The 26663-nt window shown below is 48.8% G+C and overlaps 1 protein-coding gene across 1 annotated transcript in view; it reads left to right on the plus strand.

The window, feature by feature from the left end:
• The window catches only part of EEA1 (early endosome antigen 1), a 641400-nt gene that overhangs the window by 442711 nt on the left and 172026 nt on the right, over nucleotides 1–26663 (plus strand). Inside the window, exon 22 of the mRNA XM_086919279.1 lies at nucleotides 14575–14757. Within this exon, the coding sequence (XP_086775405.1) occupies nucleotides 14575–14757 (183 nt within the window). The remainder of the gene's footprint in view (nucleotides 1–14574; nucleotides 14758–26663) is intronic.

Genomic DNA, 26663 nt, shown 5'->3' on the forward strand with positions numbered 1-26663 from the left:
GCAGAACCACCGTGTGTCGGGGGACCACTTGACGCTTCTGCAGGAGGAAGTTACGGCCCTCTTGGCCAAGGGGGCCATCGAGCGCGTTCCTGGGCCAGAAGTAGGGCGTGGTTGTTATTCCCACTACTTTCTGGTGCCCAAGAAGGACAAGGGGGGCCTACGTCCTATCTTGGATCTAAGGAACGTCAACGGCTTCCTCCGGAAGGAGAAGTTCAAGATGTTGACGTTAGCTCAGGTCTTGGCTGCTCTAGACCCACAAGACTGGATGGTAGCGTTGGACTTGCAGGACGCCTATTTTCACATCCCCGTCCTGCCGGCCCACCGGCGTTACCTGCGGTTCACGGTAGGCCAGGAGCATTTTCAGTTTATCGTGCTTCCCTTCGGCCTTACCAGCGCCCCACGGGTGTTCACAAAGGTGATGGCGGTGGTCGCAGCCCATCTGCGCAGGTTGGGGGTTTCAGTCTTCCCCTACCTAGACGACTGGTTGTTGAAGGCGGGCTCGCCCCAGACAGTCGTCCACCACCTTCAGATGACGGCAGACCTCTTGCACGACCTGGGGTTCTCCATCAATGTGCCGAAATCACACCTGTGTCCCTCTCAAAAGCTCCTTTTCATCGGAGCGGTTCTGGACTCGGCGCAGTTTCGGGTTTATCCTCCGGAACGGCGGGTTCGGGATATTCAGGCTTTGATTCCCATCTTTCAGCCGCTATCCCGGGTTTCGGTCAGGTTGACGCTGCGGCTGCTGGGACTGATGGCTTCCTGCATCCTTCTGGTGCATCACGCTCGGTGGCGGATGCGGGCTCTGCAGTGGGACCTGAAGTTTCAGTGGGCCCAGCATCAGGGCAACTTGTCCGACCACGTCTTGATCTCGGAGGGCACTGCGAGACAACTGCAGTGGTGGCTTGCGGACCGCGATTGGGTCAGGGGCAAGTCCCTCTCCCTTCCCCAACCGGAGCACGTTGTCGTGACGGACGCGTCCCTCCAGGGCTGGGGTGGCCACTTGGGAGAGGCAGAGATCAGAGGCATCTGGTCTCCGGCGGAGTCCCGGCTCCATATCAACCTGTTGGAGCTGCGGGCGATTCGTCTGGCACTGAAGGCATTCCTCCCCTTTGTCAACGGGAGTGTGGTGCAGGTGTTCACCGACAACACCACCGCCATGTGGTACTGCAACAAACAGGGCGGTGTGGGGTCGTGGACCCTTTGCCAGGAGGCTCTGCGCCTCTGGCAATGGCTGGAACGTCAGGGCGTGACTCTGACGGTTCAACACCTGGCAGGTTCTCTGAACGCCAGGGCGGACGAACTCAGCCGTCGGTGCTCGATGGATCACGAATGGCGTCTGAACTCGGACGTGGCGCAAGGCATCTTTCTGCAATGGGGAGAGCCTTGGTTAGATCTATTCGCCACCGAAGAGAACGCGCAATGTCATCAGTTCTGCGCGTTGGAGTTTCCAAGACGGCACTCGCACGGCGACGCCTTTCGGCGCGAGTGGAGTTGCGGTCTGTTATACGCCTTTCCGCCTATACCACTTCTGCCCAGAGTGCTGAAGAAGATCAGGCGCGACCGGGCCCAAGTTATCCTTGTGGCTCCGGACTGGGCTCGAAGATACTGGTATCCCGAGCTACTCAACATGTCAGTCGGTCCCCCGATCCGCCTGCCCCTTCAGGAGGACCTTCTGTCGCAGCAGCAGGGGACGGTCTTCCACCCGAACCTGTCCAGTCTCCACCTCCATGCTTGGAGATTGAGCGGCGACAGTTGAGGCCATTTGACTTGCCTCCTGAAGTCTGTGATGTTATTCTGGCAGCCAGGCGTCCCTCCACTAAGTCGGTATACGCCTGTCGGTGGAACAGATTTGTGGCATGGTGCACAGCAAAGGCTGTGGATCCTCTTTCTGCCCCTCTTTCGGAGGTTCTTCTGTTTCTTCTTTCTCTTGCCCAGCAGGGCTCTGCTCTGGGCACTATCAAGGGCTACCTTTCTGCCCTTTCAGCCTTTTTAAGGCTTCCTGATCAGCCTTCTTTGTTCAAATCCCCGATTGTAACTCGATTCTTGAAAGGCATCACTCACATGTTTCCACCTGTTCCGTTTGTGATGCCTCAGTGGGATTTGAACCTGGTTCTGACCTTTCTAATGTGTGCTCCCTTTGAGCCCCTTCATTCTTGTCCTCTCCGTCTCCTGACTTTAAAGACGGCTTTCCTGGTTGCCATCACCTCTGCCAGGAGAGTGAGTGAGCTCCAGGCTCTTTCTGTCCAACCTCCTTTCCTGTCCATTCATCCTGATAAGGTGGTTCTGAGGACTAGGCCTTCTTTCCTGCCCAAGGTTGTTTCGGCCTTTCACATCGGGCAGTCCATTACCCTCCCTTCCTTCTTCCCGCCTCCGCATCCTTCAAAGGATGAAGAGCGGCTCCATCGTCTGGACCCAAAACGTGCGCTTTCATTTTACATGGATCGCACACGCCAGTTCCGGGTGGATGACCAACTGTTTGTTGGCTACGTGGGTGCGAAGAAGGGACGGGCGGTCTGTAAACGAACCATCTCTCGATGGGTCGTCCTCTGCATCAAAGCGTGCTACTCTTTGGCTCGGAAGGAGCCTCCTGTTGGGCTGAGGGCCCATTCCACTCGGGCCACGGCGGCTACCACTGCCCTGGGCCGGGGAGTCCCCTTGCAGGACATTTGCCAAGCGGCTACGTGGGCCTCGCTGCACACCTTTGCGAGGCACTACTGCCTGGACAGCCAAGTCCGGAGGGATGGCTTCTTTGGCCGTTCTGTCCTCCAGGACTTTCTGGTGTAGTTGTATTGGTTCGCAGACCCACCACCGGGGTTGGTATTGCTGGGGTATGTATTCTAAGGTAAGGAATCTAACACTAACGTGTTTCTTTCAGATGAACAAGTTACTTACCTTCGGTAACGATATATCTGTAAGAAACATTAGTTAGTGTTAGATTCCTTACCGAACCCACCCATCCTCCCCGTTCTGCGAACTGATACCTAGGGTTAAGGTCATCCCTTTCAGGGCCCTAGTTTTTACATGGCACCAGTGTTGGTTCTCTCATGGCTCTGCGTCTCCTGGCGCGGAAATGCTGTGTGCAAAGAACTGACGTCAGCGCGCGGAGGCGGCGTCTATGTACTCCAGCGACGTCATCACGGCGCACGACGCCGACGACGGACGCGGAGCCGCAGGGGACGCCTGCAGACGACGCCTACCGACGCGCAGGGGTACTGCTACGCAAAAGTTTCCGGATCCAGACTGACGCCTGGGGATATTCTAAGGTAAGGAATCTAACACTAACTAATGTTTCTTACAGATATATCGTTACCGAAGGTAAGTAACTTGTTCTTCAGACCCACCCTGTTTAACTTCTACATGCCCCCCTCGCCGACGTCGTCCGATCCCACAGACTCAACAATCTCCTACGCAGATGACACTCAACTTATCCTCTTGCTCGTCGAGGACCCCTCCAACACCAAAACCAGCATCCATGACTACATGACCGATGTAGCCTAATGGAAGAGTGACCACTACCTCCAACTGAACTCAAACAAAACTGAAGTACTGATCTTTGGGATCAACACTTCCACTAGGGACCACAGAGGGTGGCCTACAGAACTCAGACCTACACCCACACCAACCGACTATGCACGCATCCTCAACAGCCGAATAACCATGAAATGACAAGTCGACGCAGTCACCTCCTCCTGATCCACACAATTCACATGCTCCGCACAATCAGATGGATCCAAGCCAGCACCAGAAAGATCGTCACTCAGGTCCATGACGCCAGGTGCCTAGGCAACGCTCTCTATGCCGCATCTTCACCCAGCTCTTCAGAAGACTCTAGACCATACAGAACGCGGCTGCCAGACTCATCCTGGACCTCCCCAAACAAACCCACATAGGGCCCCACCTGAAAGACCTCCACAGGCTCTCCATCCAGTAGAGATGGCAGTTAAAGATCCTCATGCATGCCTACAAAGCCCTCATGACCCAGGACCTGCCTACACCATTCGACAAAACTTCCACCAACCCTCTAGACACCTGCGTTCCTCTACACTGCCCTCACACACCCCACTTACATCCATCACAGCGGAGGCCGCTCCTTCTCCTACATCGCTGCCAAGACCAGTAACAACTTTCTCCTCTAGCTCTATACAGTACCCTTGCAGGCAGACTTCAGAAAGACTCAAGACCTGGTTCTTCGACGGAAACACAGCACCCATATATCCCTAGAGGACAGTGTAGCGTTTGACGAATTCTGTTTGGCTGATTGATATACAGGTAACAATGGATCTCTGCAATAGGGATTTTGTTGCACGGAAAGTCTTCATAGGGAGCTACTGCTAAAAAAAGTTATCGGGAATACTCGTCAGAGTTTCCACATTAGCTAAAATTCTTGGCGATTTGATTAACCTACGCTTGTTCCCACTTTGTGGATGTAATATGGTTGGTCCAAAATACTTGGATGCAACTGAAAGAATAGAACTGCTCATCGTTAAATGCAGGGCGTTATGATCACTATCGGTTCTAGGAACCATATTTAAGGTGGTCATTTTATCACAGTTCCCAACATCTAATAAAAAAGTAATCAGTTCTACTACTCTAGTTCCCCCTTGAGAAAATGTAATGCCTTGCTTTATCGGACTTGGGCTGCCAGTTATAACCACATATGTTGTGGGTAAGTGTCAATAATGAAAGGTGTGAAAGGTCAGGCTCTGTCCTTGATAGCAGGCTCTAAAAGGGAGAAGCAGAAGGAGGTGGTGGAGCTAGAGGCTGAAGTTTGCAGGTTGGAAGGTGAGTTGGAACTGGGGATAACGCAGGCTAAACTTCATCTGTTAAGCCTGAGGCAGCACGACTATAAGGCACTGGCCTCGGACAGGGCTAAAGCTCTAAGCAGGGAACAGCAGGGCAGGCTGTATGACTTGGGAGATAAGGCTGGGAACCTTATTGCATGGCTGGACATGAGAGAATGGGCGAGCCGCCTAGTCCCGGAACTCCAAACGGGGGGGGCATTACTTACTGAACCACAGGGTTTGCAGACCACTTTCAGACAGTTTACAAGTCGGTCTCCCCTCACTCGGACTCTGACTCCCGGGTATTACTCTGTGACATCAAGCTCCTCTGAAGACCGTGACTATACAGATAGCCCACTCGCTACGGACAAAATTGCCTAAGCAATCCGTTCGTTAAATTCTGACAAGGCACTGGGTCCCATCGTGCTTCCTATCGAGCTCTACAAACTCAGGCCAGATAAACGTACACCTTACTTGAAAGCGATGTTTGTGGAATCCAGGGACAAGGGAATACTACCAAGGGAACAGAGAATAGCTACTGTGGTCATGATCCACAAGTAAGGCAAGACTAGAACGGACTGCACCTCGTATAGATCTATCTCTCTCTTAAATGCTGAGCCGAAGATCTTAGCCAAGCTCCTGGCGAACCGACTGGTGAAGGTGATCAGCGGCCTGGTACACCCCGATCAATCTGGCTTCATGCCACATAGGAACACAGCCATAAACATGCACAGACTGCACGGGGTGATAGAGTTCACACTCTGCGGGAGCCAGCCATAATCGCGTCGCTCGACGCAACAATGGCCTTCGATACGATTGAATGGCCCTATTTGTGGGCTGTTCTTGCCAAGTTTGGATTCGGTTCCAAATTCATCAAGTGGCTACGTCTGCTGTACGCGGAGCCGCTCGCCCAAGTGGTGGTAAACAGAGTCTCGACCCCCGTTTTCGCTTGGTCGGGGCACCCGTCAGGGTTGCCCCTTGTCCCCCCTTCTCTTTTCTTTAGCCTTGGAGCCTCTTGCTGCCTGGATACATTGGGAACCAATGATTAAAGGATTTCGGTGGTACCCCGGATGGGAGGATTGTATATCACTGTATGCAGACGATATACTGCTTTACTTGCCTTCTCCCAGTAAGTTCCTTATTGTGGTTCTAGATGTCCTGACCTCTTTTGGGAAATATTCGGGACTCTCGATCAACTGGGAGAAATCCTTGCTGTTTGTCCTGAGGGGAGAGCCCGCTGTCCCCCCACAAAACTGCCCTATACAGGTTAACACTGAGGTGTTCAAATATTTAGGAGTTTTCATCTCACTGGATCCCTCGGTTAGGTATGCCCGGAATCTTCTTCCCCCTCTACAGAGGCTCAAGAGGGATATTGCCAGCTAGAGGAAACTTCCTATTTTGCTTTTGGGTAGGGCGGCCCTCTTTAAAATGATGGCCCTGCCTCGATTTCCCTATGCCTTACAGAATACCTTAGATGTTGTGCCAGCCGGCTATTTCAGTGAGATTGAGGGCCTTCAGAGGAGTCTACTGTTGGACTGAAGACCTCGAATCGCACTAAATAAACTAACACTCAGTTGATACGATGGGAGCCTTAGTCTCCCGGTTATTAGGAGGTACTATTGGTCCTCCCAGCTGGCAGCGATCATACGGTTGTGTAGATGACCCAGGCTACGCCATGGATAGGTGGCACCTCCCAGGGGGTAAATATAGTATGGCTTTGTATTCCTGGCCGAGGAAACTGGCATTAACAAGACAATCAAATACGCAGTTCAGATTTGGCATGATGCCACGGGTTCCCTGGGATAGAGGCACAAACTAACTTTAGCCACCCCGCTTTGGGACTCCGAGAAACTTGGCAATCTCGGATGACGAAAGGACTCGACAAGTGGGACCTTATAGGAAGGGTGGGATAGAGCTTGACGTCGAAGATTGGCAGACAGCTGTTTCATCCCCCAGGGAGGTTGCAATCCCAGCTCGCCTGAAATTAGTCCAGCTTAAGATTCTACATAAGATCTATATCACGGGACCTCGACTGGTAAACATGGGATTGTCAGACACGGGGCTATGCAAACGACAATGTGGTCTCACAGGTACATTTATGCATACCATCTGGGAGTGTACACATATTACCACTTACTGGCATAAAGTGCATGTCCCAATGAGCAAGGTTTGGGGGTCTCCCTGTCCCCGGAGGCAAGGAGGTGCCTCTTGAATATATGGGAACCCTCCGACTTAAACACTTCTCAGACACAATGGGCCACACTAGGGTTTATGTTGGCTAAAAAAAATATCGCTCAATTGTGGGGGGCAGTGCAACCGTCCACCCTGGAAACCTGGGAAAGCAATTTGGATTGGTGCATATTTAGGGAGAAAACGGTGTATCTTGCAAGGGGATGCCCCAGGAAGTGGTTGCTTGTCGCCACAGAGGAGAGGTTTGTACACCACCCAGTAATGCTGCTCAGGATGACTCCCCTCTCCGTGAAGTTCCTTTTCAGTTGTATTTATGGACTATCCTGTCACCCCCTGATGTAGAGTTTGCAATTTTGAACGATCCTCTGTATTGAGTTTTTTGCTGTTTTATTTCAATAAAAAAGAATTATTAAAAAAAATAATGAACGTGCACTTTACAAATACAGCAAAGGAAACCCTCAAAATATCGAGGGAGTCAAAGGGCAATATTTTTATCTTACAATTCACAGTAATATTTACTCATTAATTTGCCCACTGGAAGCTCGTCAAGCGGATTATGGCAATGCATTATTGTAAAACCCTGCCTCTATTCAGGTTCGGTTAGCCATGTTTTCAGCCACTCTGGATCGATTAACGTTTGCCTTAAACCTGCCACATTCCATGACATGCTGTATAAGCAGTGCATGCCTCAAGGGTCCATGGAAGTGATTTGTTCTGTCAGTGACATTATTAATGACTTCCCCCATGACATCACCTTTACGCCGGAAATTTCCCAGTGGGCCTTAATATGGGGGAATTAAGTATGTTTGCCTTTATGGCAAATGACTCTGGCTCCAGATAATTATTAGGTCGACATGTTGGTGCCAGGGTTTTAATATTGTCTATCAGTCAATCATTGGAACTTAGGGTAAAAGTCACTGGATTTAGCCTAAGAGAAAAACCCCTATGCCCAACGGTAGGGGCTTTAGGTGAATTCATCTGTCCCTGGGACAAACTCATCAAATAAGGGGTTCAACTATAATGGGGTCCTTAGAGGGTTAGGATGGATAGTATGTGCTTCCAATAAGACCAGCACATTTATCATTTCAAGCTCCTTGAGGGATTTATATAATATTTTTTTGTTCCTATCTTCTAGATATTTACACAGTATTCAGAATGGCTATTTTAAAATATTTTTTAATGAATTACTATCATCCCTCATGTGCCTTTCCAGCGCTGGGACATTAGACATGTAAGTCGTTCTTGCCCCACAGTCTGTTGTCCTTGTACATTAATGATCTGATAGAGACCTCTAGCTGCAGATTCCTTACCTTATCATTTTGCGTGCGTCCGGCTAGATCCGGAAACGTTTGCTGATCAGTACCCCTTGTGCGCACTGTTGGTTGGCTCCATTCAGCTCTGCATGATGTCTGCATCGTTGGCGTCTGTTATGACGTCATGGTACCTATATAGTTGCCACCCAGGTGCGTGGAGGTCCATTATTTTCTTTTCTTTCCGCGCCGGTCCGAGAAGAGCTACCCCTTGGCTGCTTTTTGGAAGGCTTTTTTTTCTTTACTTTTTGTCAAATTCCACTTTCTTTTCATTGTGTGCAAGGGTGTCTTTGAGGAAGACTGGGTTTAAGCCGTGCAGGGCTTGTCTCTACATGATGTCACCGATCCCCACCTCGTTTGCCTCTGGTGTCTCAAGCGCAACCACGATCCGAAGTCCTGCTTGGACTGTCAGGTCATGGCTTCTAAGACCTTACTAGAGGGGGCTTTGAAGCTCCATGCTGCCCAACATCTGACACCGTCAAGCGAGACTCCGGAGGTTCCGGTCCCGATCAAAGAAGAGGAGGTCGCGGGACTGCTCTCCGAGCCCAAAGTCCTCTTTGTCCCTCTCGAGGTCATCGGGACACTCGGGGAAGAGATACAAGAAGTTGTCATTCAAGCGAACTTTATCTTCACCTCGACTGTTGCCGTCGATGAAGGAGGTAAGGAGCACTGACAGTCTAGGCACAGTGCTGTGGAGCTGGAGCCAGGGTTGACGTTGTTCCTCCCTCCTTTTCCTGGAGCTGGAGCAACCACCACTTATACGAGGCCATGCGTATCGTATTTGAGCAGGCCGACCCCTCTTATGAGCCTTAGGCCCCACAGGTTGGAAGGGGTCCCATCTGATTTGCTGCTGTTTACTCGGCCACAGTGCTGAGGCGACCACCCCCAGTGTCGGACCCAAAGACGGTGCCTTCGGCAGCACCGGTGCCCATCTGCGGTGCCAGCCCCATCCTTATCCACGACAACACTGAGTCAGAACGAGATTTCATGATTCTGACGCTGATTGAACCCAGGGGTTCAGTGGACCCTCTGAAACACCAGAATTACTCTAAAGAGCAGTTGGACTGGTATGGTGGAACTTGGGGAAGCCAGTGGACTGGATACTTCTCCAGATACTGGCATGCTCTCTCCTCCAACTGTGGCTATAGAAGAGGGGGCATCTTATGCCATGGTGGTCTAGAGGGCAGCTGAGGTCCTTGGACTGGAGCTGCCCTCAGTGGATGTCACGACTAACCTTCTGACTGAAGTGCTTCAGCTTGGGGCTTCCACCTCAGACCCCCTTTTACCCTTTAATGAAGCACTTACTAATGTCCTTCTATGCACGTGGTCCAAGCCTAGCACTGGGGCTCCTGTGATGAGGACAATTGCACGCTGCCATCGCCCAGCTTCAGGCGACCCAAAGTTCCTCAGCCTATACCCCACCCCTGAAAGTTTGGTGATGCAGGCCTCTACGTCACTGGCCACATTCCCTTCTACTCCTCTGGATAGGGATTCCAAGAAGCTGGAATCACTTGGGAAGGAAATGTTTTCTTCCTCTAGCTGGTATTTGCGGTCAGTGAATACTACATGCTTATTGGGCTGTTTCTTCAACTCCCTTTGGGAGACAATTACGCACGTGCGGCCAAAGGTCTTGGAGGGGCCATGGGCTGTGCTCTCTCAGGCAGTTGAGGACAGCAGAGTTGCCATAATTTGTGGCCTTTATACGACACATACTCTAGGTACGTCGATTTCCACGACAGTGGCCTTGAGGCGCCACACCTGGCTTAGGACAACTGGCTTCTCTGGTGATGTCAAGGCAAATTTGATGGACATGATGGACATGTCCTTTGATGGAACCCGCCTTTTTGGAGAAAAGGCAGATTCGGCCCTAGTGAGATTCAAGGACTCCCGAGCTATGGCTATATCCTTGGGCCTCTTCTACTATTTGTGGCCAGTCTACCTTTTGCCCCTTTTGTGGCAATGCAAGGGGTTTCCAGCCACGTCAGCCCTATCCCAGCCACTGTCCTGAGCAGGCTTCCCAAGCCTTGCGGGATGTGGATGTGGCTCATTCAGACCTAGGAATGGAAGCCAAAACTCGTCAGCCACCCTGCCTTCTACAGGCGCAACCACCAAGCACTCTTAGTCTGACTCTGCAAGACCACACCACTCCATTTGGCAGGAGAATCCATCATCATCTCCCCCACTGGAGGTCCAGAACATCGTACAAGTGGGGTCTTGCAGATCATTCAGGAGGGGCTATTCTATTCTATTCCTTTCCTTTCTTTTCCTTCTCCCATTCTGTCAAATCAGGAACAACTGACGAAGTATCATTTAAAATTGATCTAAGAGGAAGTTACAGTTCTCTTGGCCAAGGGAGCTACAGAGAGGGTCACAGGTTCAGAAGTAAGCAGTGGCTGTTATTCCCGCAATGTTATGATCCTGAAGAAGAACAAAGGGTTTTGGCCCATTTTAGGTATTCTTCAATCTCTTCCTCAAGAAGTAGAAATTGAAGAGGCTCACTCTAGCTCAGGTCTTGTCTGCCTTAGACCAAGAAGACTGGATGGTAGCGTTGGACCTGCAGAATGTGTATTTTCACATCCCCATCCTGCCAGGCCACATCTGTTACCTGCGGCTCAAGGTAGGCCAAGAGCAATTTCAGTTTACCATGCACCTTGGCTGTTCACCAAAGTGACGGCGGTGGTCGCAGGTCATCTGCACAGGTTAGAGATGTCAGTCTTACCCTACCTCGACAACTGGCTGTTGAAGGCGTCCTCGCCCCAGGCTGTCGTCACCCACCTTCAGACTACGGCGAACCTCCTGCATTTGCTGGGGTCTCTATAACCGTGCGGCCGTCACACTTGACTCCTTCTCAGACTCTCCCTTTCATCAGTGCTGTTCTGGACACAGTGCAATTTCTGGTCTATCCTCCCGAGCAGCAACTCCAGGATATGCAGGTTATGAATCCAAGGTTTTTGGCATTTTTCCTAGATTCACTCTGAGGCTGTTGGGCCTCATTGCCTCCTGCCTCCTGCATCCTGTTAGTAAAACATGCCATGTGGCTTTTTCAGGCTCTGCAGTGGGACTTGAAGTTTCAGTGGGCACAGCATCAGGGAAATCTCACAAATGTGATTCAGATCTCAGAAGGAACTGCAGTGATGGTTGACAAACCGTGATTGTGTAGAGGGCAGACCCTTTGCCCTTCCACAATCTGACCTCAGTCATGACAGATGCGTCACTTCTGGGATGGGGTGGCCATCAGGGAGAGGTAGAGATCAGGGGACATGGGGAGTCGGGCTCCACATGCATTTGTTGGAGCTCAGAGCGACTTTATTGGTATTGAAAGCATTTCTTCCCACTGTTGAGGGAAAGCCAGGGCAGGTGTTCACAGACAACACTAACGCCCTGTGGTACTGCAACAAACAGGGTGGATGGGGTATGGATCCTTTGTCGAGAGGCCTTGCACCTCTAGACATGGCAGGAACAGCAGGGCATAGCTCTTTTTCATCAGTGGGGAGAACCTTGGTTAGATATGTTTGCCTCCAAAGAGAACGTGCAGTGTCTGCAATACTGCTCGCTGGAGTATCCAAGGCAGCTATAGCTCGGTGACTCTTTTCGTCGTGAGTGGAACTCAGGCCTGCTGTACGCCTTTCCGCCCATGGACACTGAACAGAGCAAATATGCTTTGTTTACTACAACATCAGATATGGAGCAGTACTGTACTCCAATCCAGACGCACCGCTGATATTGTAATGATCACACGTTCTTTTTAAATCGCTTTACCGCTTTTTACAATAAATGCTCCTTGTAAGCCAACACTTTTCTTCATTCCATATTTTTTTCAATGTTCTTTAGCACACGTGATTCGCTTATGTTCAACCAACTTCTCATTCCTCGGATATGCCTATCCAGGCCTTTTTCCGGGCACGCCAAAAAACATCGAACATCATCGGTTGTAGGTTCTTATTTTACCCAATGCATTTCGGACTATAAAACGTCCTTCGTCAGAGGTTCACTAGAAAAAATCTTTCTTCAAATCACTATGTTCAACATTTTACATTTTCTTGCCTACAACGTCGTGCTATTTGTTAGATTAACCTATTTACAGCGCTTTCCCTCTAATAAGAGTATTTGGCCGCTACAAGAAAGCGCTCTCATGCACTATGGACTCCAAGACCATCACCTCGACCCGAAACCTATCTATTTGGGGGTGTGGTTCACCGAATTAGCTCAGCAGTCTACCCATTAATGTGCAATAAAGAAGAAAGCAGCATCAATCCTTTATGGTCCAGTTAGACTTAATAAAAAATTGAAGAGTCTGACAATTACAGAACACAATAGCAACCTCTGCAATAAATCGAGCAACACTTGGTCTGGATGCTATTTCCTATTTGGCATGGAAAAATACCTTCAATAGACTGGTACGATTGGCCTCATTTCGCCAAGATCAAGCTTCTCTAAAATTCTTGTAGTTACTATGCCCATTAAGCTCCTTGTACGTGGTTGCTGGACCCCAATCCTACTTGGCTGTCTCCATCAATTGCGGAATACGGGAAGAGTTCCTGTACATGCGTCGTCCTGGACAACCAACATCAGATTCCAACCAGGCATGGGCCAATCAGAGCAAAGGAGCCACATGTAGATTATGCGAATAAAATTGCGAATCTTTGTTGCATCGTCTGTGCTGCTGTCATGCCATGACTGCAGAAAGGAGAGCCTTTTTCAGGCCAATATTCTTGAGGCAAGGGGCACGCACCTGCAAAGAGGCCTCATCAGTAAGCCTCTCGGTCTGATGTTACCATTCTTGCACATTGTGGGAAATTTGTGAAACAACTTAAAAACACTATTCAGCCTCTGCTTAATCCCCTTCAATGCGGCACGAAGTCTAGAAACTTTTAACAGACTACTTTACAAAGAAAATTTGAACAATTACCTCTGCTCTCTGCATCTGTTTTCTTTAGGAAAAGGCTTAGGAACATGAATAATACTGCACATGCCCATGGGTAAAATTTGTGGAACTTTCTCAGTTAATTCGATAGGGAGATCCATCTTCGGGAATCGGACCCCTTTTCAAATATATTCTATCCTTCATTAAATCAAAGATGTCAAAAATGAGCTATTTACAATATACTCTAAAATTGTTTTTACGTTTGACTGACTAAAACTTACTAAATTGGTTTTTAACTCGTATGTACAACATGAACCTTCACTTTAAACGGGGATGCGAAAACCCTTGCGAGGTAATTGTAACTGCATCCCACATCATCATAAGTGTAAAAGTCTTATGGCTGTAGAGGCTAGCATTTGTTAAATGCTGATAACTGGTTATACGCTACACACTGGGTTCTTCCATTGCTATAACCTTTTTGGATTTTACCAGCATGAATATACATGAAGTAAGCAATCTGCTGTTTTTAGTATACACCTTTTTGTACACAAGCCTTAATTTCATAATAATGTTATGCTGACACGATAATGCATCTTTTAAAGTGTTTTTTTTCTAACATTGCCAGGTTTACTATGGGATCATTGAAATCCATATATTTGCAGGAGAAAAAATTGTGTTTGCTCTATTTTTAAAGTTTTTTTCTTTTGTAATGGTTTTAATTAATATAAATAAAGTTTGCTTGCTATTTTCATTGAACAGGATGGGGCCGAGTGAGGACCCCTGCAGGACCCCACAAGCCATGAGGAAGATATTCGAGGAGCAGTCTCTGTCTTTAAGAAGGAGCCAACCCACTCCAGGGATTTCCCTGCGATTCTGGCCCCACTAACTCTATCTAGAAGTATACAGTGGTCAACAGTATCAAAGGCCGCACTAAAATCAAGGAGCGCAATAGCCACTGTTGCCCCTGATCCATTCTCCTGTTTGCCTTTTCCTCCACTGCCACTAGAGCTTTTTCTGTACCGTGTTTAGGACGTAAGCCATTTTGAGTATGATGTAAGATTGAGTTGGTTCCAGAAAATTCGACAGACATTTATTAACGAACATTTCTACCACTTTGTTTAGTCCTGGGAGCAAGTAAGTTAGATGAAATTTATACAAACAGTACAGGTCAAGATTAGGTTTCTTTGGAGGGGTGGGGGGTGACAGGGCGGAGAGATGCACACTTGTTGCACAAGCTTTTGTAATTACTTTGTGAGATGATTTGTTAGCTGGTCCGTTTTTAAAGAAGTAAAATGTAATTATTTGTTTTTGCTGAACCTATTTTCAAGTGCTAGGTAGAAAGTACTGAAGTAAAGTAATTCATGATAAGTCTTTTCTGTGTTATCTAAGTAAACAATCTAAAAATATTAATCAACTATGTGTATTTTAGGTAGAGTCAGAGCGTAAACTAGAACAGCAGGTTACAGCCTTAACAGAGGAACTTGAAGCAGCTAAGAGAGATATGGCTGACCTGCAGAAGGTGATGGAAAATACTAAGGAAAACCTAAATCGACTTCAATCTGACCTGTATGGGAAAGAATCTGAGCTATCTGCATTACAGCAGGATTTAAAGGTATGTATTATCAAACAACTTTAAAATATTGTTTAAAGCATTACAAAAATGTGATATTGTTACGTTTTCAGAGATTGTGACCACATATGTTGAATGTATGTTGAGGCATATTCACAGTGCACACACCTGGATGTGTTTGGAAGGGTTTAGCTACCTTTTGGGGCAGATCTATAAAAATTAATGTACTTTGTTTGGATGCAGAATTTGAAATATTCTTATCCTACAACTGAAAGTGCAAAGGCATGATATAAATACTTGTATTTTAGTAAATATACCATCCAGCCTCATCAGTACAAGGGGGTAAATAAACTGGAAAGATGGTGTTACTTGTTTTCATAACGTTGTCATGTATGTGAAAAACAGGAGTTTAATTTAGTGAAAGGCAGTATTTTCTTTCATTTATGCAGACAACAGTTGCGAGTTAAGGGTGGGTGAGCCTATCTTTAGTAAGTGAATTGATGTACTCTGTTTTCTATGAGCATCCTTTAGACTATTAACCCTAGTTCTTTGGCAAGTTGACCTTAATAGATCACACCTTAACTAAGACTTGTTTAAGATCTATGCAGTAAAAATTTCTTTATTGAATATTGATCATAACTTTAACTGCTACTCTTAACCCTTTAATTGCTGCCGACGGCCAACGGTCGTCACGAGCGCTACCTCCCCAGTGCTGCGCACGACCGTTGGCCGTCGGGTCAGCATTCGTTCTCCGAACGTTCAGCACTGGGCGCTGAACGTTCGACGCTGGGAACGGGTTAAAGATTGATGTCTGTTGACTATTAAATAAAATCTTAATTCTGGTTAGTATCACAAGATATAAGACTGTCAAAAGATTAGTTGATACTGGATCCTTATATCAAAATATGTTCAATCCAAATAAAGGGAAATCATTTATGGACTACTTGTTAATATACTTAATTGTGAGTGGGACCTTTTGGCAATATATGCTAATAGCTTTGAAAAGGTCCTGAAATTGTTATGGGCTGAAACAAAGATCGCAACCTCTATTCCCTTAAAGTATGTTGGTTTGAAGACATACAAGCTTGGACTACCCCTAGTTTAAGTTGGATTTGATCATTAGATCACAGCTGAGACGAAGCATATAAAAGCTAATTACAATATTTTGCAAATTTAGCTGATGGTTAATATGTTTACACAGTGTAATTGTTACCATAAAAGATGCCCAGACCCTGATAGCCAAAATAGGGCATAAGGCAGCCTGTCAGCAATGCCACGTAGAATGAAAGCTAGGTTTTGAGTGCTTTCCTGAAGGTCAGTAAATTATCAATGGAGCATAGCCAAGGAAGAAACAAGTTCAACAGCTGTGCTGCCTCAACAGAAAAAGTGTCTCCGCCAGTGTGCATCCTCTGAAACACAGGCACCATGAGAATATAAGCCAAGGCAGAATACAGAAGACAGTTTTGGAATATAATGCTTGAATCTCGCTTGCAGAAATGAGGTCCTGTCTGATATGTCACTTTGTGGACTACACATAGGTATTTAAACGTAACCTTTTTAGGCACCGATAACCAATGTAAAGTGTTCAAAGCCTCAAAAGAAGAGGAGTTGCGCAGATGCAATGAGGCTTATTTGTCTGCTGTCATTTGTATCTAGTACTCGTCAAGCTGATAGTCTATTGCACCTAAGATTAGTGAATTCTAGTAATCAAGACTACTTAAGATAGTAGATTGGACCACCAAAGAACGGAATTGGCTAGATTTAGCAAAGAAGCTTCATTAAAGAAGAAAAACAGGTAGATGACATGTTCTTTTATTGAGTGAAGAGCAGGAGTGATCGGAATCCTTTATTTACAAAGAGATTCCACAAAGCAGCCGATGAAGATGGTATGGTTACTGAACAGTTACAAACATTCAGCTGGTAGAGTACAAGTTGGTCTTCCTGTAAAACAGCCAAGCATCTTTTTCTCTCCATTAAATTTGAACAAGTTACGTACCAATGTCATAACTGGAATGGTGTTAGATGGAAGAGTTGAGCTCTGTTCTCCAAAAAGGATCTGCACCTGTCCAGTGCAACACCTTGAGTTTGGTCTTACAGCCTTTAGATCAAGATGTTATGGCTAACTGTGCCATAGACGGCATAAGAAACACCAAGGCCAGAAAGTGTCCTTTGACGGCCGTCATTCTGAGGTCATCTTACATTGCTACCAAGGCTGATTCAGTGCGGTGGGCTGGGTAAAAGCCTGACTGAGCAAAATCAAGTAGATCATGACCTTCCAGGGTATGGGAAATAAGTTTACTTGCATATTTCTCCATTATTATTTACAGCGAAGGGTTGTTAGAAACATGGTTCTGAAATTACTTAAAATAATGAAGTCCACTGTCTATTTCTTCAGCAAGGAACCACCGTAGCTTTTTTCCAGTTTGAGGGTCCTTGCTTGTAGATAAAAGAATGATTGCATAAGATTAAAGTGTTACAGCTAAATAATCTGACATTTTGACTTTTAGTGGGAATTCTTTTCACTGCCCATAATCATAGTCTATGTGTGGGATAAGGTGGGTGATTGAGTGATAAGTGAAAGGATAGTGAAGATTAAAATTGGCTTGGAACATCCACATGCCCCTACTTTATTTCATGGCGATTCATGCCAACTCTACTCCAGTCTACATGTTTCACGCCCTGCAGTGCCCAGACGGGTCCAATTGTCTTACATCAGGATTTAAAATTATATACACCCAACCCTAAGGGAAACTAAAATTATAAATTCCCCCTGCTGTGTGTGTGATTCCACCGATAATTAATAGTTAAGTGGTGTGTGAACCTTCAAAACCGAATCAGTGGTGTGTGAACCTTCAAAACCGAATCATGTGAAAAGGCCTCGAACTCTACACTTAGCCAGTCGGAGTACCAATGAGAATCCGATGGAGAATGGTAACCCTTCAGACAACTGCGTCCCTGGAACTGCCCATCCTTTCACCTTATTTCTCTTCTTTGCCGCATACCACCAGAGTCTTTGAACCCATGCAGAGTTGTTGCCTGGCACTTCTGATGTTGGTGACTGTTTTTCTCATTGGCTTTTTCAAATGGGCTATGTGTTAGTGAGCTGCAAGCCTAATCTGTTCACTCTCCTTCCACTGTGTTTATCCCAGTCAAGTTTGTCCTGTATACACAGGCATCCTTTCTTCCTAGGGTGGTTATTTCTTTTCATGCACGTCAATCCATTACCTTGCCAACAATCTTTTCACCTCCTCATCCCACCAAGGCGAGAAACTGCTTCACTGTTTGGACTCTCTTAGGTCCTCTAGTTTCTACATGGCCAGAAACTGTGAGAACCATTCCTGGGTTCAAAGAAGGGCAGGGCAGCCGAAAATAGATAGTTTCCTGTTAGATCAACCTGGACATAAAGATCTGCTTAGCCTTGGCAAAGGAGGAGCTTCTACAACGAGTCGGAGCCCATTCCGCCAATGTTAAGGTTGATTTTTCTGTCATTTCCCTAAGATTAGTGATGCTGAACATTTGCCTGCTTGGTGGTCAGGTCAGAGATGCACATCTTCACTTTAAAAAAAAAAATCTTTTTATTATTTCAAAACACAGACAAAACATGAGGAAAGACCATTACGTTTACAGATAGTCCCACTTCACACATTCAGAAAGGCATCTCTATAATCCAACAAGGCACTTTGGATCTCAAATCTGAGTTTGCACCTCAACTCCGATCCCTTCAATTACCATAATAATTTCCGGTCATCCAGAGCTCTAAATTGATATATAATATTCTATGTATGGTCACCCTCAACACCCAACAACCCATCCCCCCCCTCCTGCTGCCAATGCTGTGACCCATTCAACAAGTGTTATTAATGTACAACTCTAATGTGTGAAGAGTGTGCTGAGTGTCTCTCTCATGGTACTAACAACTCCGCCATCACCCGGAACTTCGGAGATCACCCCCGCGCCAAACTCCCCAGGACCCGGGGAAGCCACCTACGACGCTCCCCCTTCGTCGATGTGCCGGAGTCCGTGCCAGTATCTCCTTCCGGTAACCTGAGCTCCAGCCCTAAAGCCTCCCATGCCTGCGCTGCCTCCAGGGACCTATCGCTATAGGATCTGTGGGCATGCTGCAGTCGCACGGTCCCCTCGCTGCCCGCCCACAAAAGCATTGCCACTTTCCATCTACCAAAGCTAGGGCCAACCACTGCCTTCCAGTGTGATGTAATTTCTCTTTTGGCTAAAACTAACCCCAGGTCTATAAACTTGCTAGTTAACTTATTTTTACTGGTATGTGAACCAGTGTAGCAGGCAAGCTCCTTTATCCAGTACCACCTGCCGTCCAGTCACCTGACAGAACAGCTCAGCCACCTCCTCCCAATATGCCCCCAACTGAGGAGCGTCCCACAGCATGTGGCTCAGATCCGCACCCTGTAGGCGGCACCGGGGACAGTTCGCAGTGTCAGTCCGAAAATACGGATTGATCTTAGCTGGCGTGAGATACGCCCCGTGTAAAACAAAGAATTGGATTAGTGAAACCTAGCGTTCCTAGTACACTTCCACGCTCTTTTGAATATCTGCGACCAGGCTACATCCGGGATTGCCGTATCCAGGTCCGACTCCCAGCGCTCCCCCAGTTTCTGCAGTGGGTTCAGCCCTTCCCCTAGCATCTGTTTATATAAACAGGTAACCGCCTTGCGTGTGCCTGCCGCCATCACTACATACTGACACCCTCCGCTAGTTGGTGGTTCAGAGAGGCCAGCACCCCAATGCTTCTGTATGGCAGCGGTCAGTGCCGCATGCATCAGATAACGACCACGCGGAAGACCAAATGTTTCCTGCAAGGCCCCAAAGGGCAACAACCCGCCATCCACATAAAGGTCTCCCACCATCTGCAAGCCTAGGTGCTCCCACTCCGCCAGGGCAGACCAATCACCGGCGTGTGGCAATGCCGTGCACATGCCCAGCGGTATTTCAGGCGCGTAAGGATGCTGCACCCCGATTCTAGTGTGGAACCGTTTCAAGCAGTACCTCAAGGTGCCCTCTATCATAGATAAATCAGCAGTCCTCAGTCGCTGCTGTAGGATCACGAAAGATAAGACGTGCCTTGGCACCTCCGGCACCGGTCCCCCTTCCAGTCTCTGAAATTCCGACGCCACCGCCTGAGTGAGAAATTGAAACTGCGCTGCCAAATAGTATAATTCAAAATCCGGGGCAGCAAGTCCTCCCTCAGCTCTCGGGCGCATCAGAGTATCCAGCGCGACCCTACGTCGTCCTGCACCCGAAATGAAACTGCCCACCTCGGAGCGGAGCCATCGAAAGAAAGCAACCGGCACCTTGATCGGCAGAGTCCAGAAGAAGTAGAACAAGCGGGGAAGCGCCACCATCTTCAAAAGCGCCACTCGACCTGCCACTGACAATGGTAAAGACACCCAAAACTTCATGCTACCTCTCAGACCCCTCATCGCTCTCCCAATGTTGCCCTCGAAGAGGTCCCCCTGATCATGATACACCTGCGTTCTTAAATAGGGCAGGCACTTCGGCTCCCACACCAAATTGGGTGGCAGTGTAGGCGGGTCACATACAGTAGTCACCGGGAAAACACAGATCTTGGACCAGTTAACCCGTAGTCTTGATATATCTCCAAAGCGGGCCAAAAGGGAACGTGCCCCCTCCAGGGCCTCTCCCGTGTCACTCAAACATCAGGAGGTCATCCGCATATAGCGAAATATAGTGTACATGACCTCGGAGCTGGAGCCCACTATATTCCCTCTCCATTCTAGGTCGCGCCGCCGACGGCTCTATTACAAGGGCAAACAACAATGGGGATGGCGGGCAGCCCTGTCTGGTGCCCCGTCCCACTGGGTAGGAAGAGGAAATAATCCTCCCCACCCGGACTCTAGCTGTCGCCGACGAGTATAGAATTGCTGCCCACTGAACGTAACCGGCACCAAGCCCAAACGCTGTCATGACTAAAACAGATAGGGCCATTCCAGGCTGTCTAACGCCTTGGCTATGTCAACAGAAAGGACAAGCGCCTGCCCCTCCATTTCGCGGCCTCCATCTAATATTCCTGTCAACCTACGTTTGCTACCGGCGGTATTGCGCGTCGGGATAAAGCCAGCCTGGTCCGAATGCACCAACCGAGTCATAAAAGGAAGGAGTCTCGTAGCCAGCACCCGGCTCAATATTTTATCATCTGTAGTGAGCATAGAGAGAGGTCTGTACGCAGCTGGGTCAGTCAGCAGCTTTCCTGGCTTGAGGAGCGGGACAATGATAGCCTCTCTAGTAGAAGTTGGCAATATTCCCATCCATCTGGCGGGCCAGGAGATCAATATATGTCACATAGAATTCAATAGGCAAACCGTCGCTGCCCGGTGTTTGGTTGCGTGCCAATTGCTTAATGGCACAGCGAATCTCAGCCAAAGTAATATCCTGCCCAAGCTCATTCGCCTCCTCCTCCTCAAGTACTGGTAACTCCAACCCCTCTAGAAACACCCGAGCCTCTTCCTCACCAGTCTGCAATTGGCTGGTATAGAGAGTCGCATAGAAGGATCGAAAATGGTCGTTTGAGATGCTGCTCATAGTCCAACCGTCCTAAAGGGGGGGTCAGCGCCAGAATGGGTACGCATCTAGGAACAGGGTCAGCCAACCAAGCCAGCAATGTGCCAACCTTGTCTCTCTCCGCATGCGCTCGAGTCAAGAGAGCTCTATGATCAAAGCATCTGAGGCGCTCCACCTCCTCCGCCACCAACTCCCTCCGGGTCAAGATCTCGTTGTGCGTGCCAGTGCCACCAGAATGCGCCCTTTCAGCTTTGCGAAGAGTTAGCTCACCCGCTTCAATGTCCCGCAATAGCAATTTTCGAACCCTCACCCACTTGGCAATACAGATCCCGTGGACCACCACTTTAAAAGCACCCCATTCTAGGGCCCCCGACGTAGCTGATCCCGCATTTTCGGCAAAGTAGTGTTCTACTCATTCCCCCAACTCCGCGCGAAAGACCTGATCTTCCAGCATCTCTGGACGCAACCTCAAAATCGGGTTTCTAGGGTGTTCCAACTCCCAGCAGAAATTTACTAGCAGCGGATTATGATCCGATATGGTACACGTAAGGTACTCACTACTAACCGCTAATGAAGCTAATCCAGCGCTACACAAAGTGGCATCCAATTTAACAAGCAGATCATGTAAAGCCGAATAATATGAATAATCCCTATCGGTCGGGTGTTGCTCTCGCCAAATATCAATGAATCCCCAATTGTCTTGCCAGTGGGCCCAAGTCCTAGTTAATTTATTGATCGGGCCGTGGGCAGTGGAGGATGGGATCTATCCGAGGCAACATCCACGACAGAGTTAAAATCTCCCCCCCCCCCATCCACACTGGTGTCGTGAAATAGTCTGCTAGAACAGAAGACAAAGTCTCCAGGAAGGACGCCTGATCTACATTGGGAGCATAAACAGAGCAAAGGGTCACTTCACGCCCATACAAACGTCCTCTAACTGCAATATAGCGGCCATCAGGGTCAATCAGTTGATCCAACACTTGAAAGCGGACCCCAGCCCTAACCCAGATCAGGACTCCCCGTGCAAAAGCTGAGTAAGTGGTATAGTAAAGCTGCCCTCACCACCTGCGCTGCAAAGCTAGCCCCTCAGCCCTAGTTAAATGTGTTTCCTGTAAAAAAGCCACCTGCACACCCCTACGGACCAAGTAGGAGTGGACCTTATATCTACGCTGCATGGAGTGCAATCCCCGAACATTCCAGGTTATACATTTCACATCAGGTGACGAACCCATGGCAACAATGCGAGAACCACTCAAAGCAACCCCCACTCTCCGATTGCAAGGAGGCGGTATCAGTACCCAAATGCACAACACTCGAAACGTCCATTTTCCCGATCAAGTTCAGCAGCAGACAGTATCCCTTAACCAAACTAAGTCCATCCCCAAACAACCCCAACCCACCCAGTACATCTCCCCCCCCCCCCCCCCCCCCCCTAGAACAGGCACCAACATAGTGAATCCCATCCAAACTACCCCAACTATGTGCCCCATGCAAAGCTAACGCAAACAAACGACTACCATCCGGTGGGGGGTGGATAGGGCCTAGAAAGCAATTTACAATGAGCCAACAACGCAATTATTGTCCTCCCTCAAATCCCCACGAGTACTATGTCTCCCAAGTCCTCTCGAAGCCCCCCCTCAGCTCTTGCGCCCCCTAACTCCTAGCCCCTCCCAATACAATTCTCTAGACCCTCGCATACCCCTTGCTTCGCTATACGCCCCAAGCAAACGTGAAAGCAGTGATCATAATACAGCATTCAGGGCAAAACTCCCAGTCCTCAGCTATCGTTGCATTTACTCATCTAGCAGTCCATCTGCAGTTCCGGGAGTGACCGTTGGCAAGCATGGATCGTCCGACGCCGAGGACTCCGCCTACAATAGTCCCTTGTCACTACCATGGTCCAACGCCTCCGGTGTAGTCTTCAACAGTTCTCCGGACATCGACATCACCGCTTCCAGGGCACCCCTCCGTTCCACGGCTGTCTGCGAGTTTGATGGTTTCTGCAGGCCATGTCCACGGCGCCAAAACCGTCATGATCTGGGAGGCAGAGATTCTCTAGCCAGTTCCCTTTCTTCCACTTCTTGGCCATCCTTTCCTGCGCTGTAGGACTCCACCCACTCCCATGCATCTTCCGGCGTATCATGGAAGTGTCTGTCCGTCGAACACTATGCGCAGCTTGGCTGGGAAGAACAAAGAATACTGAACCCCTTCTGCGCGCAATTCCTTCTTGATAGTCTGGAAGGACAAGCGGCGCCGTTGCGTATCAAACGAGTAGTCTGGGAAAAGAGCATCCTTACTGTTGTCCACTTGGAAGGGGCCATCACTACGGGCCCTCCGAAGGAGCAAATCACGGTCACGAAAGTGTAGGAGCCGCGCCACCACCGGCCGCGGGGGGCATCCCTGCTGCGGCGCCTTGGCCGGGACCCGGTGTGCCCGGTCCAATGTGTAGAAGCAGGATTGCCCCTCAGGAGCCACTACTGTTTTAAGCCAATTTTCAAGGTAGCTCACCATATCCGGCCCCTCGATTTTTTTTTTTTTTTTTTTTTTTTTTTTCTGGTAGTCGCACCACGCGGATGTTATTGCGTCTGTTCCGGCCTTCCGCATCTTCGGCACGCCGCTCCAGCACAGTTAGGTGATCCAGTACTCCTGCCATAGTCGAAGACTGAGCTGTCTGTGCAGGGCCCACCTCCTGAAGCGCAGTTTCAGCCTGCTTCACATGGTCAGCAAGCTTTGAGTGATCCGCCCGTAGTAAACCTAGCCCTGTCGCCACCTGCACAATGTCCTGTTGAAGGGCGACTCGAGAGTCTGCTATAGCCGCCAGAATCTTGTCCAGTTGAAGCTGAATCCCCGGGTCCTGTGGCAATTCTTGTTCCTCCCCATGTTCCTGAGATGGAGAGTCCACTCCAGGAGGCGGCAGGTCGTCTTCCTTCCGTGCGCGGGGCTTGCCCATGGCTGCGGGCGGCAGCGCACCTTAATCCCACCTGCGGGCCCCTACAGGCCTTCCGACCTAGCGACCTAGACCAGTGGGTAATACCACCCTTACTTCCACCAGGGCTAAAAGCTCATCTCGGGTCGTAGCGGCAACCCTCCGGGCAAGCCCCAGCTATAGTGTGCCATCCAGTGTGGGCTACCCGTGGGTCTTGGCCACACCACTCCAGGTTCCGGGCCCCACAGCTCAACGTCAGTCCCGCAAGGCCCCCCTAGCGTTCCAGTCTAAAATGGCTCCTCGCAGTCCCGGGCCAGATGGCAAGCCCAGCACTGCTCCCCAGCACGCGCCGCCGTACTAAATCCGCAGCTCCAGATCCGGCCAGCTACTGCACAGCATCTGCAGTTAATCCCCACTCCAGGGCATCAAGCCCCCAGCAACACGATGTCAAGCTGCCGTTCGTACTCACGCTCACTGGGTCTACGAGGGGGGGGGTTCCACCGCCAGTATCTGCCAAATCGCCTAGCTCCATGGCCACTCGCAGTCTCCCCCAGCGGCCACGTTACTGGTCTCTAGGGACCCCAGTCCTCCGCGGCCACCGATGTCCAGGAGGAGGGCCCCCCCAGGGGGAGCGAACACCAGCCCCACCGGTCCGTGTTGCAGGGCCTGGATTCCTGCACTGCAGGAGGTGGCAATCTCATTATCCTCATTTCCACCTCCAGGGATGTGGAAAAAAGGACGTTGAACTGTCATAAGTGCCTTGGGTGGAACCTTATCTCGATGTTGTACATTCAGGGCATAGCCGGGACTTGGTGCTGAGCCGATAATCTTTCCAGATCCAATTAAGCCTCTGGTAGAATTAAAGCGCTTAGGAGTTTGCATGTCTCTAAAGTAACTACCACAAAGATTGTTATGAAAGGTAAGTAACTTGTTTATTTTCACAAACATCAGGAGGGAAGGCCTTATGTTTGACCATTGAAGCTATCATGAGGTCGTCCTTCTTTCTGATTTAGATCTCAGCAGACGGCTTACTCAGTCACAGCGTTGACTGATATCCCGTCCAACGAAATATATATCCCATAGGATATAAATGGTATTTATATTTCAGCAGATGGAAAACCTGTCACTGTTGTGACGGACTAACCAATCCGCTGAGATCTAAATCTGGCCCCAAAGTTTTTTTTGTTCAATGGGGAGGTGTAGGCTGGCATTGAATTCAAGGGTTGACTAACCTCTGATGCCCTATACTCTATTGGGCTGTTGGAGGAGCATAATGGATGCTGACACTATGGGGTAGGCCTGACCTGGATGTCATATAATGGAAGTGTGAAGGCTGGGTGGGTGTTCTTGTTGTGTGTTTTGGATGTGTGGGTTCTGGAGTAGAAAGTGTTGAGCGCAGTACCATGGGCCCTGCAAAGTAATATATACCATATATGCAGAAACACAGTGTAATACGCTATGTATTAGCAATCTTGGCTGTGGAGAGGGCTCATAGCTTACTAGAGACGGAGATTAAGAGGGTCACAATGACACCCCTGCTTCGAAAATGGTAATAAGTAGCGTATTGCCCTCAATAGATGTACATCTGTGGTTTAAGCCATTCTTTTTTTTTTTCATGTGCAGTTGCCGGAAACAAAGCTGTTTAAATATACCACCAGACCTATACCATGATCATACCCTAGATTATAACCAATTATTATAACCAATTACCAGTATTGTATTGTTCCTGAAGAAGGAGAAGTTAAAAATGATGACACTCACCCATGTTCTTCTGACCTTGGACTCCGAGGAATAGATGGTCTCCCTCTACCTGCGTCACGCAAACTTTAATGTCCAAATCCTGCAGTAGGTATCTCCAACGTTGCCCGCAAGACTTTGCGGCAGGAGTTTTCTCCCATGTTTTGATCATGATATATACTGTACACTGTACATACTGTCCCTCACCTGGGCGGTGATGGACAGCACAAAGAAACCATCCAGTTGCCCTCTCTAAATTGGGTGGGCAGTTGGTTGACTAACTTCGGATGGCCCATATTCTGTCAGGCTATTGAAGGAGTAGGTCAGGGGGGGAGCTTGTGAGGAATCTGGTTTAAAGTATCCGTCAGATCTTCTTTACAATTGATAATGCTCTATCTGAAAGAAACCGTTGTAGATTCCTTACCTTAGAATTACCCCCAGGCGTCAGACTGGATCCGGAATGTTCTTCGTCAGCAGTACCCCTGCGCATCGGAAGGTGGCGTCGGTCAACTCCAAGTCAGTTGTCGGCCTCGTGGTCGCCATGATGACATTGCAGTAGCTGCATAGACGCCGCCCTCGCGCCTGACGTTAGTTTTTTCTTTTTCCTCACCAGCAAGCGCAGATCCCTAGAGAGCGGTACCCCCAGTCACTTTTTGACTGAGTTTTTGCGACTTTTGTCTACTTAGATTTGGAGTCTTAAACCAGCTCCTGGTGCACGAGGGATGCCCGGTTT

This window comes from Lissotriton vulgaris, chromosome 1_1 (genome assembly GCF_964263255.1).
Source record: "Lissotriton vulgaris chromosome 1_1, aLisVul1.2, whole genome shotgun sequence".
NCBI classification, from domain to species: Eukaryota; Metazoa; Chordata; class Amphibia; order Caudata; family Salamandridae; genus Lissotriton; species Lissotriton vulgaris.